This window comes from Capra hircus (genome assembly GCF_001704415.2).
Source record: "Capra hircus breed San Clemente chromosome X unlocalized genomic scaffold, ASM170441v1, whole genome shotgun sequence".
Classification (NCBI taxonomy): domain Eukaryota; kingdom Metazoa; phylum Chordata; class Mammalia; order Artiodactyla; family Bovidae; genus Capra; species Capra hircus.
In genome coordinates this window covers 39,102,590-39,118,801 of record NW_017189516.1, presented here as the reverse complement: position 1 = coordinate 39,118,801, position 16,212 = coordinate 39,102,590, and the positions used below count along the sequence as shown (strand labels likewise).

General features: G+C 39.9%; 1 protein-coding gene across 5 annotated transcripts in view; it reads right to left on the bottom strand.

The window, feature by feature from the left end:
• TAB3 (TGF-beta activated kinase 1/MAP3K7 binding protein 3) overlaps nt 1-16,212 on the bottom strand; it is a 91,558-nt gene that overhangs the window by 27,106 nt on the left and 48,240 nt on the right. For all 5 annotated transcript variants that reach the window (XM_018043807.1, XM_018043804.1, XM_018043805.1 and 2 more), the window contains 3 exons: nt 10,637-10,744; nt 7,426-7,617; nt 740-2,201 (listed from right to left, as the gene is read on the bottom strand). In XM_018043807.1, coding sequence (XP_017899296.1) covers nt 740-2,201; nt 7,426-7,527 — 1,564 coding nt within the window. In that variant the 5' untranslated portion in view covers nt 7,528-7,617; nt 10,637-10,744. The remainder of the gene's footprint in view (nt 1-739; nt 2,202-7,425; nt 7,618-10,636; nt 10,745-16,212) is intronic.

Here is a 16,212-nt window from a genome sequence, read left to right as displayed (position 1 = left end):
TGGATCCGGTTCCTTCTGCCAACATAATATCATCTATACATTCCTACTCTTCTATTGTCCTTAGTTTCCCTAAGATTCTCTTCAACGATCCCTGGGTGTCATTTCACATATACTGAAAGAATAGTCAATTCTCCCCTATCTTTTAACAAACTTTTAAGATACTTTCTTCTCAATGTATGGCAAAACCAATACAGTATTGTAAAGTAAAATAAAGTAACAATAAATATTTAACAACAATAACAACAAAAAAGTTACTTTCTTCTCTTTATACTGAGTTAGGTCCACTGTGAACTACTCAAATAATGTTCTTCATTACCAACCCTACTTCCCATAAATACACAATACTTAAAACTTCCTCACCCCCTTCAGTCCATCCGCTTAAAAAATATTCTAATTTTTCCCTGTGATAAGCTTTAGGCCACCCTCTATGAGTTGCTTTTTCCTACTCTGTAGTTGGCATTTTGGACCATGTTGATTTCACTGGCCTATGATTTTCTCCCGATGAATGCACTTCTTAACATACAGTCTTTGAAGGCACTCTTATCATACTGCATTTTTCTATTTTAAAGTAAAATCTGTAGATAATTTTGAAGCACTAACCCCATTCTTAATAGTAATGTTACTGCCAAATATTTAATACATAGTACATTAATTAAACACCTAATATAAATTATTTACTTTTGAGTAGGAGATTGCCATCACCCCACAAAGACATGTCATATAAAAGGACTGAAATTACCTTGTGTATAGGCATAGTCATCAGATCCAGAACTGGAACTTCTCTGATACTTATGGCTTCCCTTTTCTCCCCCAGAGCCTGGTATCACTGAAATGGGCTGAATAGGTTCTGGGGCTGCAGAACGTTCTTCTTGGTCCACTAAATTTAACAGATTTTCAGTCGTGGCTCGGCCTACGGTGATTTTAAAAACGGTCGTTGGGTTTGGTATCATCCGAGGAGATGGTGATGGAGCACAAGAAGGTCCAGTGGGCTGTGTATATGTAATATACACAGGATTGACAGTAAACGGAGGTTTCGGTTGACTGGAGATCCCTCTGGAAGGAGAACTTGATGGTGGTGTGGTGGCTGTGTACAATGAGTGCTGATTCCGTGGAGATGGCTGGTTACTGATAGGGGAAGGACTCCTATTCATGGCTGTTCCAGATCTCTGAGAGGGTTCAACTGTAATTTCTATCTTCTTCATGGATCCTTTGGGTAAGCTAGATGTTGTATATGGGAGATAGGCTACCGAATGGCTTCCCTGTTTCTGATAGCCAGGAGGTCCTTGTTGATATGGATGGGGTGGCGTCGTTGAAGGACTAGGTGGCATAAAGACATGAGAACTGGGGTGGCCTAACGGAGACGGTTGTACTTGATGCTGAGGAGAGCTGAAGGGTGAAGGACATTGAGAAGGAGGTGGTGAATGGTAAGCAGGTTGAGGGATCTGCTGTTGTTTGGGAGAATACTGAGAAGGTGGATAGTTTTGTTGATGTGGATACACAGGTAAAGGACGCTGGCTATAATGAGGCACTGGGCCCTGTGGTGAGGACTGCCACGGCGTATTCTGAGGAGTCTGTCTTCCTGATGAACTCTGAGATGTCTGTCTAATATAAATAGAACCAGGAGACCCATACAGATTGCTCGGAATTTGTGGAAGAATTTGTAAAGCTCTTGGTACAGTCTGTCCAGAAGGGAGGTTTTGGGATACTGTAACAGTAATTGGATTGGTACTATACCGAGGTATGTGCATGTAGGAAGGAGGTGGCGGCGGCGGTGGTGAAGGCCCTTGCATAGCAGATGGAGTCATTCCTGTTTGCATGGAAGATGGCTGTTGAGGTGGCTGTGAAGGAGGAGTAGCTGCACTTCTGTTCTGTTCATTCATAAAAAAAGGATTGTAGTTGGGAGTAGCAGCGACAACAGCTGGAGCTGAGTGTGGTTCCTGAACTAAACATATCAGCTGTTTACCTGCTGCATGCTGTGGATCAATATGTCCATCACTTGAGCTATGTACCAGCGTTCGACCGCCATTAAGCTGCACGCCATCTCCTGGGTGGTAGCTACTAGGAGAATGAATACCCAGGTTAATATGCAAAAGGCGGTTTCTATTCATCCTGTTGTCATCTGGACTATGGTATTCCATATATAAGTATTTGCTACTCTCCTGGGAAAGGGCTCGGCAACAGGCTTCCAGGTTGTTGTTATTCTAGGGGAAAAAAAAATGGTACACAGAACATTGGGAACATTAACAGATCCTAATAGTGGAACTGAAGCTTTGCCACAGATTTATGAAAACACAATTGTCAGAAAATAAGTAGACAATAGTATTTTTACACACAAAAAGCTTCACGGTCATTGATCCTGAAAGGCAGATCCCAAACCATTCATATTATTTTACAGACATTTAGCTCACATAACAAGTACTACCGCTACTGCTACTGCTACAGAAATGTACAGTACCTACTAATGAACCTTGTGACTCAACCCCAACTTTTCTGACTCCAAATCCAGGACTCATCTTACACTTGTTGCATCTCAACAAATTACAATGTTGGGCTAATCTTGGATTCACCACACTTGCTGTAATCTACAAGTATAAGTCATATCCATTATTAATATTTATACTGATACACAGGAAAATAACCACGCGTTAGTTTTCAAAAGGCAAACAAACCCCAAAGTGAAAAAAATAACAATAAAACTCCTAAAGATTCAAAACAGTAACAATTCTCAAGCAGCCTATACTTTTTATTTCACCACAGTTATCCCTATATCACTTCAACTGTTTTATTATGAAAGATTAAGTTAACAGAAGAAATCAGTAAAAAAAAAAAAATTCACTCTTTCAATTATGTTTCTAAGAGTCTGCCAAACTTACAGTAATTTAACACAAAACCCACCCAGTCTTGACTGCCTTAATGAAATTCATTCACATTCCCACAGTCTCAAAAGTTTTTACTTACTCAAAAGTAGCTTGGTAAACTTTCAAAGTTTCAATTTTTAGAATTACATACACACACAAAGATGGTAAATAACAAACTGCCATTTTAGATGTTCAATCAACAGCAATAAAGCAGTATTCCATTAACCAATAGAATTCAGAACTACTGTATTAGTCTAAAACACATTTATTCATGGCCTTTGAAGTAATCTGTTAAAGTTTCTCAATTATCATGACCATCTCTGTATTTCATAAATATATATACAAATATGCACATATACACATATTACTGTACTTTAGGGAGAAGTACATTTTATCAAAAGCAATAAAAGCAAACACTTCACTTCTGCTGAGAACTGAATACAGCTAAATAAAAAGCATGACATAAAATGCTTTAATTTTAGAGGGAGAACTCTTAGGGTTTACTGACTCCAACTCAACTCATTCCCAGGTGAAAAAAGACATGCCTGGGAAGTTCCAAGACTTGACAAGAGGTACTTAACTAGTTAGCTGGAGAGCCAGTTCTAGATTCTTCAATTCCGGACACCCAGTGCTCTTTCCATTGTCATACAGTAATTTCAGGGGCTACTGTACGATGCCAAAAGTACATTGCTATACTGAAACTTTAGGGAGTGAAAGAAAATTCAGTCAAGCAAACCTGTGTGAGATGAATTCTCGGAAATACAACAAATTGGCTTTATCAAAATGCCACAATAACTTTTCTCCTTTGCCTTCTATAAACCTTTTGATACTAAAATTCAAATACTTTTTATATTACCCAAGCCAAGGAAAAAACAAATTGTTGACATTGAAAAAGAAAAGATTTACGTTTGGGCTTTTTCTTATCCTGCTTTAAATCATGCTGATCAAGGGCGGAGAGGACACAGATATTAAGATAGAAGATAGATATTGTTAGATATTCAGTGAATTTGGAGCCAAAAGATTCAAACTGGTTGCTGACTAGACAATGCCACTGACAGATACATGAAGGGAAGAAAAAAAGGGAGAAAATAAAATAGCTCCTTCAAGGTTTGTACAAATCTATGGATTAAAAGGAAAACAAAATCTAGAATTTTATTTGAAATCTAAAGCAGTTACAGCCACTTTACTATTTGATATTTTTTTATCAATTACCCTAAAATTTCATGTTTTCTACACTGAATTAGTTTCCACAAAAAAAAGAACAAAATTCTAATGATACAAAGTTGGAAGTAGCCAGCCTATTCATACACATGTCTATAAGTGACAGGCTGAGTATATTTTCTTAGGAAGAAAAATTTAAAACCATAAATAAAAGATAGTTAAGTGTTTTCTTTATGGAAATATTTTAATAATAATACCACAACAGATTCAAACATTGTATCAGACCTGCTAAATGTTTTAAAAAGAAAAAAAGAATAAAAAATTTATTAAAAACCAATACAGTAAAGTAAAATAAAGTAAAAATAAAAATTAAAAAAAATGATAATCTGTTTAGCCAGACAAAGAGGTCAGAACTTTTAAGAAAACATATATGAACACTCCTGAAAGGACTGAGGCAATAAGGCATCATACCCCACAAAACTGATCCTCCGTTGGGGGATGACAGCCTAGAGGGATCCTTTAAAGTTTGTATATTAAATTCAAACTACTGGAGAAAGAGGGAGGGAGGGAAGAAGGAATATGTTTAGAGTTTGGGATAAAACAGATAAACAAGGACCTACTGTATAGCACAGGGAACTATCTTATATTCAACATCTTTAATAACTTATAATGGAAAAGAATCTGAAAAACAAGGGATATATATATATCAATTCAGCCACTCAGTTGTGTCCGACTCTTTACAACCCCATGGACTGCAGTACGCCAGGCATCCCTGTCCATCACCAACTCCTGAAGCTTGCTCAAACTCATGTCCATTGAGTCAGTGATGCCATCCAACCATCTCATCCTCTGTCATCCCCTTCTCCTCCCACCTTCAATCTTTCCCAGAATCAGGGTCTTTTCCAATGAGTCAGTTCTTCACATCAGGTGGCCAAAGTATTGGAGCTTCAGCTTCAGCATCAGTCCTTCCAATGAATATTCAGGATGGATTTCCTTTAGAATGGACTAGCTGGATCTCCTTGCAGTCCAAGGGACTCTCAAGAGTCTTATCCAACACCACAGTTCAAAAGCATCAATTCTTCTGCACTCAGCTTTCTTTATAGTCCAACTCTCACATCCATACATGACTACTGGAAAAACCGTAACTTTAACTAGACGGACCTTTGTCAGCAAAGTAACGTCTCTGCTTTTTAATACGCTGTCTACAACGGTCATAGCTTTTCTTCCAAGAGGCAAGCGTCTTTTAATTTCCTGGCTGCAGTCACCACCTGCAGTGATTTTGGAGTCCAGAAAAATAAAGTCTGTCACTGTTTCCCCATCTATTTCCCATGAAGTGATGGGACTGGGTGCCATGATCTTAGTATTCTGAATGTTGAGCTTTAAGCCAACTTTCTCCTCAAGAGGCTCTTTAATCATTGTCTTTCTTTGGGATTGGAATGAAAGCTGACCTTTTCTAGCCCTGTGGCCACTGCTGAGTTTTCCAAATTTGCTGGCATATTGAGTGCAGCACTTTCACAGCATCATCTTTTAGGATTTGAAATAGCTCAACTGGAATTCCATCGCCTCCCCTAGCTTTGTTAATAGTGATGCTTCCTAAGGTCCACTTGACTTTGGATTCCTGGATGTCTGGCTCTAGGTGAGTCATCACACCATCGTAGTCATCTGGGTCGTGAAGATCTATTTTGTACAGTTCTTTGGTGTATTCTTGTCATCTCTTCTTAATATCTTCTGCTTCTCTTAGGTCCATACCATTTCTGACTTTAACTGTGCCTATCTTTGCATGAAATGTTCCCTTGGTATCACTAATTTTCTTGATGCGATCTCTAGTCTTTCCCATTCTATTATTTTCCTCTATTTTTTGCACTGATCACTGAGGAAGGCTTTATATATGTGTGTGTTTATATATATAAAAGCTGTATCATTTTTCTGTACACCCGAAACTAACACAACATTGTAAATCAACTGTACTATAATTAAAGGGGAAAAAAAGGTAAACTACTGTGTCTTATATCTATTACCCACAGACAGAAATTTTCCAGAGAGAGTAGGTGATAAGTCTCCATACTGATAAACAACAGTAATCCCAGATGAAGAAAAGACTAAAAAACTGACGACAATGTAAGTTATCAATACATCTTTACTGAGCTGAGTTAAAGTTCCATTCTTTCAACTTAGTAAGATGAAAACAAGCCATGAGGAGACTACAGATAATAAAGGGCTAAATTAAATTATATTAAAAAAACAAGGTCAGACCTAGGTGGGGCCCTAGGTAAGTTAGGAAACTGACGGCTAGGAAGTGGCTTACACTACAAGGATTTCACTCCAGAAACCAAAATGGGGCTAAAGAGTGGAAATTCACACGGGAATTCTATGTGTGGGAAAATAAAGACAAGCTCTAACACAAAAACAAGATCTATTAGAAGGGCTTGCAAACAAAGGAAGCACCTCTGTTACCACCACTGATCTGGGAGTCTCTAGCCTCAAATAACCTCAGCTACATCTAGGTTTATATTATATCCCGAGCAACTCACACTGTAAGGGAGAGCTTGCAGATCATATCCAGTAAGGTGGAATTTGAACTGGTTGAGTAAGGAAATTCAGTGGGGAAGGTATAACTGCTGCTCTCAAAGCTCAACCAACTAGGGAAATGCTACAACCCCAAACACACTGAGATTCTGTGAAGGATGATGCAAAACTCAACAGGTGGAGCATTAGACCTGTTTCTCTACTGCCCCTTGAGTGGAAAGACACATTCTATCAGAGATGAAAGATTCATTTCAATAGAAGACAATAAGACAAAACTAACACAATTAAAGAAAGAAGTCTTATACTTAAAATTAGATATTAGTCAGCATTTATCAACTAGAAAAACAGGAAAAAAAAACGGCGAGCGGCAAGAATGCTCTAAAAACTTCAAAAAATAGGCTTAAAAAGGTATATGGTCTATGAAGTTATAACGATAATCTTACAATTCAAAATTCAGTTCTAATGACTTTGGGACTGATGACACAAAGCTCAAAATGTAAGAAGTGAAATGCATAAAAACTCTTTTCTTCTTTTTGCTACATGCCTTTGTTCTTTTCTCTACATGACTGGTTGTCAGTGGGAAAGATTTTGCCTCCTGTGGAACATGGAGATTTTGTCTACCATGTAAACATTTTTGGTTGTCACAAGCGCAGGGATACTAATGGCATTTAGCGGGTCCTAAACATCCTACAATGCACCAGGCAGATCCCTACAACAGACACTATATCTAGCCCACAATCTCGACCGTGCCATGGTTGAGAAATCCTCCTCTAGATGTCTCCCAACATAAACAAGAAAACTGAGTTCTCACTACAATACAAAGCCAGTTCTAATAAGGAAAACTGTCATGTAATATCACTATCGTTGGCAGGTAATCTACCTGTAACATGCACTGAGACACCACACCCTCTGGAATCTCAGGGAAACGTTGTCGGAGGTCATGGAGAACCTGCATATCAAGCTGTGGACTGCTTTGCGCCATGCCAGAGCAAACGGAGGTCAAGTTTCTCTTAGGAAATGGATGCTAACCGGCCTTCCAATAGTAATGGTCTTCCAATACTGCAGTCATTTTCTATTAAAAAAATTAAAGTATGGTTAGATTTTTTCACATATTTCACTTTATTCTTTAAAAGAAACCATCAATACCATAAAATAGAGAGATCTACATATTCTAAGTATACCAAATTCTACAGTTGAGACATTGACAAATTCTACTTAGCCAAAGATTTTTCTGATGTAATATATAGCTAATTACTGGTTTCAAAATAATAACAACAAAAAAGTCCCCAAACTTCAGTTCCATTTTAATAGTTAAAAACTGAAAAAAGCAGCAGCTACATTAAAAAATATAGAGTATTACTGTTTGGGGACCATATTTTTCCAAGTCTTGACAAGTCCTACTTACATATCATCACTCATGGTTTCCTAAGGCCTATGACATGTCACTCCTCTAAAGGGGGTTAATCATTTTGAGTGTCTGAAGTAATACAATCAGGCAACAGGAATTCATAATAACACCACAAATCAAACACGTCCTGTTTGCCTTACATTCTTCCTGTACTTTGAAGTCAAAAGGTTTGAATTTGCAGTTTGAGTAAAGGAAAGTCAATGTCTAAATGAAACTACTGAACAAACATGGACATGCAGAATCCTTTGTTTTCAAAGACAATGCTGGTGGCCTGTCAGTAGCCCGATGTGCCCAGCTATGCTCTCACCTAGTTATGGTGCAACTGGCACAGGTGCTAAGATGCCAGGATTTGAGGGCACACTTTGAGTAGAGGCAAGTGACCCCCAATCTCACTGGTACAAGTCAAGTTAGGCACCCATGTAATAAAGGCAACTCATGAACTTAATAATGAAATCATAAATCAAGTGGCACCATCAAATATCATTAACGGATCCCTTTTTTAGTCTCTGTTTTCCATTTTTATAAGGGGAAAACTGTTCAGTGTATACCACACAATCTCACAGTATTTCTGCTATGATCACTCATGATAGGGTTAAATATTTCTAGCACTAAGAAGCATCTTCCTAAGATGCATGGAAATCTGTCTCTTGCACACAGGTTCCCCCTGAACTTTAAATAATACCATTGTCTGGGGCACTATAGAAACTACAGAGAATATTTTACAACTTTAAAATGCTAAAGGAAAATACTGAATTACTTTTGCTGATTTATAATAAGTATATAATTAAAAATAAATACCATGAATTATCCTTCGACTAAAAAGAAATAAATTTAAGAAAAAAGGAGAAAAAAAATACCATGTAAACTCTAATTTGACCTTAATTATAAGCAGTGACCTTCATTTTGCATGCAATCTGTTGACTTTTACTGGGCATCAAGCTCTCTATTTTCTTCCTTCTAAGCCAAGACTGTCAAGAGTAATCTACACTCTTTGTATCTATGAGGTGGCAACAAAACCCTATGTGTAAGACTCTGCCTAACCATAGGTAAAAACAGCTATTAGGACCACTTTAATGATGTCCAACATCAACATGGAGACTAGTGAACCTAAAAAAATACAAATATAGGAAAAGAATACAGATACAGATAACACATACATGCACAGATTTAGGCTTTCTGGTCTCCCTATGCAATTCTGCTCCCTGCAGTAAGTCTGCTCTAATCTGGCTCAAACCACTGTTCACTGAAATTGTCTCTGCATCATCTTTCCACTGCTAAATCCAGATGATATATCTTCTGGATTCTATAGCCCCTAACCTTTGCAGCATCTGACACTACTGATCAAACTTTTTTTTTTTCTTGGGCTCTATAACATCACAACAGCCTGTTTTCCACCGATCTTTCTTATCACATTAATGCTTGCCTGGATTTTGCCCTCTTCTCATTCTACATCTTTGTGCCCAGTAATGGCACCCACTACTAATGTTTCAAAACATTTAAAGGTGATGGTTACCAAATTGCTATCTTAAGTACCATGTGAGCTTCCTCTAGGACTCCAGACATGCAGTTTACTGCTTACACACAGCCCCACCTGGATATTTGCAAAGATATTAGCCAGTAGGCGAAAAAAAGAACTCCTGACCACAATCCTTACCCAAACAGTGTTCTATAAATACTACTACTATTCAGTTAACATAACTAGAAACCAGAGTGTGCTCCTTGACTTCCCATTCTTGCACAACCAACTAAACAGAAATAGTAAATCAAATGGGTGATGGTATATACTCTGGTTCTGCCATTTAGTAGTATCTACGAAAGAGACTCCAGCTTTATGCCTTTAAAGCTTCATATTTAAATTGGAAATAGTTGGAGGGTTGTAGCAAAATTTAAATACCAAACAGTAATAAGTCAGGAAGCATTAGTTACTATTATTTAGGGCATGTCTGAATACTGTTCTCATCAACATTACACCAGCAACTTCCTGCTGCTCTTCCTGTCTCAGGTCTTGCCTTCCCCCACATCATAGCCAGAATATCTGTTTTCTACTCTCAACCAAACAGAAAAGCTATGTGTGATCCTGTGCTTGGCTGTCCCACACTGCCTCCTCTCAGGGCATTAGCCCATGATATTCCATCTGCCTGAGTTGCTATTCTATTTTCCTCCCTCTTCAATGCTTTTCCAAGCCATACTGATGCTGCAAAAGTCAGTATTGGTGGCTCTTCCTCCTCCAAAGAGGCTTCCATTGACAACCACCCTCCCCCAACTTAGTCCTGCTGCTATAACTCTCCTCCTCCTACACTGGGCTATAGGATCCTCCACTACACTCCCACAGCAGGCTGTGCTAATTCTCACAGGAGAGCCAAACACAGTATACTGAAACCACAAGTATATGAAGTTCTTGCATATGGAAGTGTAGCTCCACCTAGAATGTGTTATTCCAGAGAGAGGGGAAATACTCAAATGATGATTGGAGCTGGTTATAAGGACCTGAGAGTCAGCTTAAAAAGGTTCCCACTGGCCAACTCTGTGACAATTTGAGCAGCAATAATGGAAAATAATGAATTACAGACCTGTATGAAAGAAGAACCCATGAGTCCTAATACATAAGAGTTACATAGCCCAATAGTAAACAGTTAAATACACACATGCACAAATAAAAGGAGAAAGGAGGGCTTTTGCTTACAGTGGAATCCAACTGGTAAATATGTGCAGGAAGCGCTGGAGCTGGAGAAATCATTTTGCAGCCATCACAGTACAGACTACTTCAAGAAATCACCAATGGATGCTGCACCTAAGGGGAAATTTGGATTAAGTTAGGCTATATTAATGGTCTTAAAGTGTCTCCCCAGAGAACTGCTTATTAGCTAGCTGCAAGGGGGACATTTACCTATACAATGGAGAAACTGAACAACATCTCAGGTAATCAAAATTAACATCACCAATGAGGGACAGATGGACAGCATACACCACCAGATATGATACCCCGAGAAGAATATATCACTTTCTAATATTCCAGCTAGGAATACATCATCTAAAACTATTCATGAAAAATAGACAAATCCAAAATAAGAAACATGCTATTAAAAATAAAACCCAGGGAGTGAGAAGGTGAGAATGTCATGTTAAAAAAGTGCCAATGTCCTAAGAGACAAAGGCTAGAAAAAATAAAAGATTAAAGAAAATACTAGAACCATGACAACTAAATGTACTATCGGATCCCAGACTGTATCCTACAGTAAATGGAGAAAATGTTATAAAAGAAATGAATGGATCAATGGATAAAACTGAAATGTGGACAATACATCAGGAAAAGTATTCTACCAATGTCAAGGCTGTATATTGTCACCCTACTTATTTAACTTATATGCAGAGTACATCATGAGAAACGTTGGGCTGGATGAAGCACAAGCTGGAATCAAGACTGCCGGGAGAAATATTAATAACCTCTGATATGCAGATGACACCACCCTTATGGCAGAAAGTGAAGAACTAAAGCGCCTCTTGATGAAAGTGAAAGAGGAGAGTGAAAAAGTTGGCTTAAAGCTCAACATTCAGAAAACGAAGATCATGGCATCCAGTCCCATCACTTCATGGAAAATAGATGGGGAAACAGTGGAAACAGTGTCAGACTTTATTTTTTGGGGCTCCAGAATCACTGCAGATGGTGACTGCAGCCATGAAATAAAAGGATACTTACTCCTTGGAAGAAAAGTTATGACCAACCTAGACAGCATATTAAAAAGCAGAGATATTACTTTGCCAACAAAGGTCCATCTAGTGAAGGCTATGGTTTTTCCAGCAGTCATGTATGGATGTGAGAGTTGGACTATAAAGAAAGCTGAGTGCCAAAGAATTGATGCTTTTGAACCATGGTGTTGGAGAAGACTCTTGAGAGTCCCTTGGACTGCAAGGAGATCCAACCAGTTCATCCTAAAGGAAATCCATCCTGAATGTTCACTAGAAGGATGTTGAAGCTGAAACTCCAATACTTTGGCAACCTGATGTGAAGAGCTGACTCACTGGAAAAGACCCTGATGCTGGGAAAGATTGAAGGCGAGAGGAGAAGGGGACGACAGAGGATGAGATGGTTAGATGGCATCACCGACTCAACAAACATGAGTTCGAGTAAACTCTGGGAGTTGGTGATGGACTAGTCCATGGGCTCGCAAAGAGTCGGACACAACTGAGAGACTGAACTGAATAAATTTACTGACTTGATAATTGTACTGTGGTTATATACAAGAGTATCCCTATTTTTAGGAACTAGGCCATTAGGAGTAAAGCACATGACATAAACATCTTAGTTTCAAATGCTCTGTGAAAAAAAAAATCCAACATATATCTATATCTGCATATGCACATCATGCATGCACACACATGTACAGAGAGGGAGCAAGTTACAAAGCACACAGGGACAGGACATAAAACAATATGGCAGAGGAGGAAGACCCTGAGCTCACCTCTTCTCATGGGCACACTGAAATCACAACTATTTACAGAGCAACTATTGATGAGAGAGTCAGCAATCTACCAGAAAAGATCTACAACTAAAGATATAAAGAAGGAATCACACAGATGAGTAGAAGAGATAGTCGCAGTACACTCAAGACCCAAAACCCTGGGTGGGCAATCCACAAACAGGAGGATCATTACAACCGCAGAGGTTCTCCCCAAGTAGCAAGGGATATGAGCCCCATATGAGGCTCCCCAGCTCTGGCGTGCTGCAGCAGGAAGACAAGCCCACAGAATATTTGGCTTTGACGGTTCTCACCTTCAGAAGAACCAAGGGCAGTGGAAAAGAGAGACTCTACTCTCTAAAGTCACACATAAAATCTCACAAGCTCCCATAAACCATGACAGAAAAAGAAACTGGGAAGGAGCCTGGGTCAGTCACACCCACCGACCTTAGAGACTCTCCCAGAGGAAACTGGCGGCCACCATTTTGGGAAGTTTCTTCTATTATATACACACTTGGGGCTGGATGTGCCATTTTGGAATCCTCTATCTAGCTTATAAGCCTCAGGATCCCACTCTGTCCCTTCCACCAGTCTATAGGCACCAGTACACGTCTTAGGCCAAGCAACTAGGTGGGACCAGCCCCACCTACCAGCAGAGCAGCAGTACCCACAAGACCCACCAAGTCCCATCCCCACCCACCACCAGGCCCATACCAGCTCTGAGACACCTTGAGTCCATCAGACAGCCACCCTGGGGTCCACCCCACTCACCAGTGGGCCAGCATCAGCTTTGAACACCACGGAACCCACAGCCAGTTGAGTGCAGAACCGACTCTAATAACTAGCAGGCCAACACAAGAGCAGGGAACCCCAGCCCCATAACTACCCACCCATGAACATGGGTCTGTCTACACCAGTGAGCCAGCACTAGCCCGAGGACACCTGGCATTCCACAGCCAGTTGCCTCCTGACCCAGCCCACCCAGCCAATGTCTGCACAAAGCAGGGCCTGGTGCCCAACTAGACCAGGGCCCAGACACACGTACAAAACGACATAGTCAGCCTGCCAAAAGAGAAGGACCCATACAACCCACATAGGGGGCTCTCCCCAGAGAATATAGTTGATGACCAGAGGGGAGTGTGCTGCTAAAACATGTAGAATGTCTCCTACAAAAGGCCACTTTTCCAAGGCTAGAAAATATAACCGATCTACCAGATACACAGAAATAAAAATGGCAAATTAGAAACACTGAATCAACAGAGTAACATGCTCCAATCAAAGGAACAAGATAAAACCTAGAAAAAAGAACTAAATGAAGTGGAAATAAACCTAATAAAGAATTCAAGGCAATAAACTACAGTTGATCAAAGAATTGAGAGAAGAATGAACACAGTGCGAAGTTTAACAGTTAGAATACATAATGAAGAACCGAACAGAAATGAAGACCATAGTAAGTGAAATGAAAATTACCCTAGAAGGAATCAACAGTAAACTAAATGACACAGAGGAATGAATCAGCAAGCTGAAGAGCAGATAACGGAAATCACTGAGCTAACCAAATGTAAAAAAAAAAAAAAAAAAGACATGACAACAGTTGAAAAGGACCTCTAAGATACTGTCAAGTATACTAACATTCAACTTATAAACGTCCCAGAAGTATAAAGAAAGTCAAAGTGAAGTCACTCAGTCATGTCCAACTCTTTGCGACCCCACCAGGCTCCTTCCATCCATGGGATTTTCCAGGCAAGAGTGCTGGAGTGGATTGCCATTTGCTTCTCCAGGGGATCTTCCCAACCCAGGAATTGAACCTGGGTCTCCCACGTTGCAGGCAGACGCTTTACCGTCTGAGCCACTAGGGAAGCCCCCCAGAAGGATAAAGCAGAGGCAAAGGGGCACAGAACATATTTGAAGACATAATAGCTGAAAACTTCCTTAACCCAGGAAAGGAAATAGACATCCAGGTCTAGAAAGCAAAGACTCTCCAACTGATAAACTTAAAGAGGTCACACCCAGATATAATGTAATTAAACTCACAAAAATTAAAGACAAGGACAGAATATTAAAAGCAGCAAGGAAAAAGGAAAAGCAGCAAGGAAAACAAGAAGTTATGTATATGGAAACTTCAATAAAGCTATCAGCTGGGATTTTTTGGAGCTCTGCAGGCCAAAACCAAGTGGCATGATCTTTTTTAAAGTGAGGAAAGGGAAAAACCAACAACCAAGAATACTCTGACCAGCAAGCCTCTCATCCACGTTTGATGGAGAAATCAAAACTTCTACAGAGAGTTCAAAACTAGAAAGACTTCAATACTACTGAACCAGCTTTACAAGAAATATTCAAGGGTCTTTTCTGACAAAAAGAAAAGGCCACATCTAGAAACATGAAAAATATGAAAGACAAAGCAGGATCAAAATGGCAGAGGAGTAGGACATGGATCTCACCTTCTTCAACAAACACATCAAAAATACACCTACATGAGGAATTATTATCACAGAACATCTACTCAATGCAGACAGGGCAAGAAAATTTCCATGTAACTAGACAGGACAAAAGGGAAAAAAAAAGAGAAATTCGGAGGGCTCTTGAGCCTGTAGGAGGGAGCTGTGAAAAAGAAAAAGTTCCTACACACTGGGAAGTTCTCTCAGAGGTAAGAAGATCATCTGGGACAGAGAGGGAGCTTCGGAGCCTCAGAGTACAGTGCAAAAACCAGTCTGTGGAGGGTAAAGCAGACTGAGGCCTGTCAAGATGGTTGGTCTGGACACCCAGCACTTTTCAGCCTGAGACACGTGTCCCCTGGGGCAGTCAAGAGTCTGGGTGCTGAGGCTTGGGCTTTGGAGGTCAGAACCGGGCAGAGGACTGCACTTGGCTGCGTGGAGATAGCCTGACAGAGCTAGGGGGTGGTGCACCACACCAAGGGAGTACTGGAAGAAGACTGGACCCACCACAGAGGAAGGTGCCCACCACAGAGGGGGTGCACAAGGGAAGAGGAGGGATCGCCATAGTAGTTTCTTTCTCTGCATGTGCTTTCAGGCAACAGGGCACCACCTACACAAGCTCTGGTATGGGCATGAGCTGCCACTGCCATCTCCCAAGGCAATAGAAATAAAAACAAAAAATAAACTGGGACCTTCCCTAGTGGTTCAGTGTCTAAGACTCCACATTCCCAAGGCAGGGGCCCCAGGTTCGATCTCTGGTCAAGGAACTAGATTCCATATGCAGCAATTAAGTGGTTGTATGCCACAACTAAAGAGCCTTCATGCTGCAATGAAGATTGAAGATCACTGCAACTAAGACCCAGCACAGCCAAATAGGTATTTTTAAAATAATAAATAAAAATAAACAAATAGGACCTAATCAAGTTTACAGAAACAGTACAAAATTGAAAAGACAACCTATGGAATGGGAAAAAATACTTGCAAATGATGCAATGGACAAGGGCTTCATCTCCAAAACATAGAAACAGTTCATATAACTCAACAACACAAGAACCAACCCAATCAGAAAAAAAGCAGAAGACCTTAACTGACATTTCTCCAAAGAAGACATATAGATGGCCAGTATGCCCATAAAAAGATGCTCCACATCATTTATTATTAGAGAAGCACAAATGAAAACTACAATGAGGTACCACGCCACACGAGTGAGCATGGCCATTATTAAAAAGTCTACAAAGAACAAATACTGGAAAGGGTGTGGAGAAAGGGGACTCTCCGACACTACTGGTAGGAATATAAGTTAGCGCAGCCACTGTGAAAAACAGTATGGTGATTCTTTACCAAACGAAAAATAAAATTAGCATATG